The sequence below is a fragment of the Acyrthosiphon pisum genome, chromosome X (genome assembly GCF_005508785.2).
Source record: "Acyrthosiphon pisum isolate AL4f chromosome X, pea_aphid_22Mar2018_4r6ur, whole genome shotgun sequence".
Lineage (NCBI taxonomy): Eukaryota > Metazoa > Arthropoda > Insecta > Hemiptera > Aphididae > Acyrthosiphon > Acyrthosiphon pisum.
In genome coordinates this window covers 44,240,268-44,245,435 of record NC_042493.1, presented here as the reverse complement: position 1 = coordinate 44,245,435, position 5,168 = coordinate 44,240,268, and the positions used below count along the sequence as shown (strand labels likewise).

The following is a 5,168-nucleotide window of genomic DNA, read 5'->3' as shown; positions in this document are numbered from 1 at the left end:
TATTAGAATATAGCTATCACGCCACTAGTACGTCATTGTTAGAACCCACATAAATACGGGTAGAGCGCCTACCATTACTTAGAAGATAGTCAGCCCTCGTCGTAGGTCTAAAGTGGGTTTAGACGGCGCGAGTTTGACTCGCGAGTCAATCCTCGTGACGTGTAGACGGCTGTAGAACGCGAATCACGACTCGCGGGGCGGATGCGCGGCGAGCCGTCAGTCAGTCGGTCTCGAGGTGCGCGTCAAAGGAGATTCGCACTTTTGTTTCGCGCCGTGTAAACGTAATTATTTGTCTGTGCGCATTATCAAAATGGATCAAATTAAATGTATTAAATTAATTGAAACATATAAAAAGTATCCTATTTTGTGGAATTCGCGAGAAAAGCTGTATCACAATAAAAACAAGCGAGAGGATGCCTGGCGAGAAATTGAAACATGTTTACAACTCCCAGTTTCAGTATTGAAGGCGAAGATGAAAACTTTAATGGGTACCTATCGGAATGAGAAGTCACGACAAAATAAAAGTCGTATAACAGGATCTGGTAAGAATATTTTTTAATCATAATTTTATTATTCCATATAAATGAATCATATTTTGATAAATTAATAAATTTATAAATATTGTTAAACAAAATGTAACACGCCAATGATATTGATTATTAACACATTTGGATTATTAACACGTGGATTATTAACACATAGGAGACGAATGACTTGTTCGACGAGTCCATATATTGTTTTATAAATATAATTTTACTGCAAAGTTTAGGATGTAGATAATTCACTTCGTTTATATTTATAGTACTGTTGCTTATCTATTCATAGAGTATTTATATAAATTTCTCCCAAGACTATACCTAATACCATTGATTATACATAGTACTATGTATAATACTATGTATAGTACTATGTTCTATTATTATACTATTATACATTATACTATGTATAATCAATGCTAATACCCACTACTTATTTTATTAATAGAACAAACAAATAATCTGAATTTAATAAATTTATAAATGAATATGCAAATTAAATTTATCTGTAGGTGTACAATAGATTCAGTGTGATACAGTAATAATATAGCGAGTGACACTAATTATTTCTGAAAAACAGATGATAATACATAGAAATAAATAAATTCATATTGTTTTTGGTCTTTTATTTTACTATCGAACTTATGTTCAATTTTTTAATAATTGAGATTTAAATTTTAAAATAAAATTAAACACATACCTACGTTAATATAAAAACAAATTATATTACCAAACAAAGTAACATTAGTCTAAAATGTTTAATTTTTAATATTATAAAATGTTGTTACAAATAAGCCTGTGATATAAACATATAAAATATTATAATATATAATATTTATGATCGTTGTTAACAGGAAGTGAGGACATGGTTCGCGTATAAGTATTTTGATTTCATGATGGATAAAGATAATCCAAATGATACTCTAGACACCATGTTTAACCAAGTAAGTGCTTCATAGTTGAATTATTATATTATTATTTATATTTAATTAATTTTCAATAGTTCTTTGAAAATGTTGGGTAAAATTATCTGGTTAGCTTATAGTTGACTCTAGTAATTATTTTGCCAAGGTAAAACGTCGTTCAAAACAAAATGATCAGCTAAATGTAAACGTACTGTCTTGGCATGATCAGTTATTCTACGTGGAATATTTCGCATAGATAAAAGCGATGATGTTGGTTGCTCTTGTCGCCATCTACCATTAGTTAACGCTCCATCTTTTTCCGTGTCTAAACTGCCTGGGGGGGTGTAAATTAGGCATGAAGGACGTTTTCTCAGAAAGTTATGCAAGTATATAGTTGTTAAGACAATTTTCGATGCTATCTCGGGTTGCAACGCCATACTTTTCCTTAAAACACGAAACACAGCACTAAGTATCCCGAACGCATTTTCTACAACTCGACGACCTCTGGAAAGTCGATTATTAAAAACACGTTGGGGTGAACCTACCTCTGGATTTCCTTCGAATGGTTTGATTGTATATTCATTCATTGCGAATGCTTTGTCAGCCAAGATCATATATGGTACTTTTAATAAGTATGGAATTCGCAATGCATGTGGCTCGGGAATATTTAAATCATGTCTCTCCATTTTTTTATATAGATTAGTATTTTTAAAAACGCCACCATCTGATATACGTCCTTGAGTACCAACGTCAACATACATAAAATTGTAGTCAGCGTCAACTAACGCAAAAAGTACAATACTGAAAAACTGTTTATAGTTATAGTATTCAGTCCCACTGAATGAGGGAGCTTGTATAATGACATGCTTGCCATCCATAGCAGCTATAGCATGAGGAAAGGACCATTTATCTTCAAATTCCTTAGCTTTTTCCAACCATTCTTCTTCATTTGATGGTATCTGTAATGTAAAACATTGCTACTTTATCGGCCACATTTTTTTAAATTTTTTTAAATTTTAAGTATTTTTCATGCTGATCTAAGTTATCAGTGATAACGAAAAAAAATTAGTTAAATTTACTGTAAGATATATTTTTTAACTATTTACGAACAATAAGCAACAATAGCAACAATAGCAACTGCCTACGCAAAGTGAATTTTCATTTTATATTAAATTAATTTATAAAATACTTTTTATAATATTATATTATATATTGCAAACAAATTTTGGGAAGGTTGTTTAATTATTTATTTCAATGTTTACTAATTATTTCAAACTTTTGAAATTCTACATATTATCTTCATAAGCAGAAATAAAAGTATTTTTATTTTCTCAATGTTGAAGGAATCGCAAGAACAAGGAACAGAAGATAACCCACCAAGTCAGGATACTGAAGGTAGTAGTTTACAACAGGAAACAAGTAATCTTCTACCTCCAACCACTAGTAGTAGTCAGCAGACTGCTAAAAAGACTGGCAAAAAAAGGAAACATGAGGAGCAAGACAAGGATCTACTTATGTTGAATGATGCATTCCAGGTGCTACGCTCATCCAATGAAATAGCAAATGACCCTTATTATTCATATGGTCAGCATCTCTCAAATGAGCTGAGAAAATATGACCCAACGACACTCAGTTACGTAAAGCGGGCATTTGCTGATATTTTATTTGAAGCAGATCAAGGTACATTATATTATAGGTACAATACACCACAGATAAGTGCAGTATCCTCAATTGAGTATCAAGTATTGACTTCAACAACTGCTTCACCTGCGCAATCACCAGCGGAGACACCTCAAACGACTAGCAGTTTTTCTTCTTAGTCATTTTTTAAATAAAAATAGATTTACTTTTGTTAAAATTACATTTTTTATAACTACACCTATTCCAGTTGCTTCGGCATATTTAAAAACAGTTTTTTATTTATTTTTTTTTATTTTATACCTACTTTAACTATATATTTTAATTAATACAGTATGAATATTTAATACATTTTTTATACACAGTAATAATATGATGAAATAAATGTTCACTTGCAAGTATAGATACTAGAAAATATTTTTAAAGTCCACTTACCTTCACGTAATCTTGAAGTACTTCATTTATAGCGCCACACACTTCTGGAACGATCAAAGAAATGGAACTCTTTGATACTCTGAACAGGTACTGTAAACTCGTATAGGAATCACCTGTGGCTAAAAATCTTAAGGTTATGGCAAGTCGTTCCTTGACTGTTATGGGTTCTCTCATGTTTGTATTCATTCTTTCAATTTTAGGACCGATAAGTGACACAAGATATTCAAAATCATCGATTGTCATGCGCGTGAAATTCATGATGAGGTCATCAACTAATTCGACTTGCATATCCCTCATTAGCCTGTTTCCGTATTGAAATTGCTGGCGAAATATTTCTTTCATCCACCAACGGCGTTGACGTTTTTTCCGACTTGCAATTCTTTTTTTTTAAATATGGGCTGCAATAAAGGCAAATGCTGCAGCTGCACGAGGTGGTACCATAGGACTCACAGTAAGAACATTTGCCATGGCTGCCTCGCGGATACTGACGACGGTTCACCCTTTATCTAGGTGAGTCACGACTCACCATGAATCAGATTCGCTGGACTCGCTCACGGTAGTGATGCGCGAGTATGACTCACGAGTCATACTCGGGAGTCAAACTCGCGCCGTCTAAACCCACCTTAACAAGCTTACGACAGTGCTTATAATTATTGTGTATTTGAATTTGTAATAATAAAGTGTTAAATTATTGTTACCTTTAAAAAAGTCTAAAAGTGTTTATAATTATCACCTATCTTTCTCATCCAAGACTCAAGACAACGACGAACGTGCGACGTCGTTAAATAATTATTGTATTAGTGTTCAACGTGTCCTGTACGGCGATCACTACACGATGATCAGAAAAATCGTGAAAGCCGGTAATCTCAAAGGTAAGTGAGCATTGTTATTGTAAACCTTATTAATTTTACAACTCAGCAGTGCTGATTTGAACATTTTGCGCCCCGAGGAAACATAATTTGCACCCCCACCACCGTAAAAAAAAGTTATTTCTTTAAATGTATCTAAGGCATAACTACTTTTTTTTTGGCATAAATGCAGTTTAGCTGCCAAGTGATTTAGAAAAAAAAATTCGGGAAATCTATGTAGGTACCTATTTCAATGAGTTAAGATCATGATTAAAGATAATATCTTTAATCGTGGTTAAGAACAATAGTGCAATCGAAATTTCCTGTCAGACTTAGTTTAAAGTGTATAGATTTTTTAAATCCGTAAGTTTCCGTATTCCCATGAGTTTTAACTTATTTTTACTACAGTAAACACATTTTACTATAAGTAAAAATAATATCAAACTCTTATATTACCCATAAAGAAATCTTCGTGCTTATTTTTATTTTACTTATACCTATCTACTTTTTTTTTTAAGCTTTAATTCGTTTATTTAACTTTGGCTTTCCTAATGATTTACCTATAAGAGTTAACTTATGAATGAAAATATGAAATATTGGAACAAATGAAGTTTAGTATCTAAGCGATTTTTTTTTTCAAAATTTGAATTTTTACATGCTCAACATGGGTATTGGTCGAATCGGAAATTACACATCATCATACTTTTCATTTTAATATTTTACTGTAGGTTAATAAAGTAATTTTAATGCATGGTAGTCAATTTTTTTTTAATACCAACTAGTTTATTTTGCATTAAATTAACTGG

The 5,168-nt window shown here is 32.0% G+C and overlaps 1 protein-coding gene across 1 annotated transcript; it reads right to left on the bottom strand.

Annotated features, from left to right (window-relative positions):
* Nucleotides 1–1,587: 1,587 nt before the first annotated feature.
* LOC115033115 lies at nucleotides 1,588–2,744 on the bottom strand. The gene is made up of 2 exons (XM_029485138.1): nucleotides 2,718–2,744; nucleotides 1,588–2,400 (listed from the first exon to the last, which is right to left on the bottom strand). The coding sequence occupies exons 1-2, from the start codon at nucleotides 2,742–2,744 to the stop codon at nucleotides 1,588–1,590; spliced, it is 840 nt and encodes a 279-aa protein (XP_029340998.1).
* Nucleotides 2,745–5,168: the final 2,424 nt, after the last annotated feature.

Bases quoted from the DNA above. Each gene is read 5' to 3' on its own strand.
- LOC115033115 (XM_029485138.1), bottom strand. From the start codon at position 2,744: ATGAAGATAATATGTAGAATTTCAAAA. The intron at 2,401-2,717 runs GTTTGAAATAAT...TTTACATTACAG, and splicing joins TAATATGTAGAATTTCAAAA to ATACCATCAAATGAAGAAGA.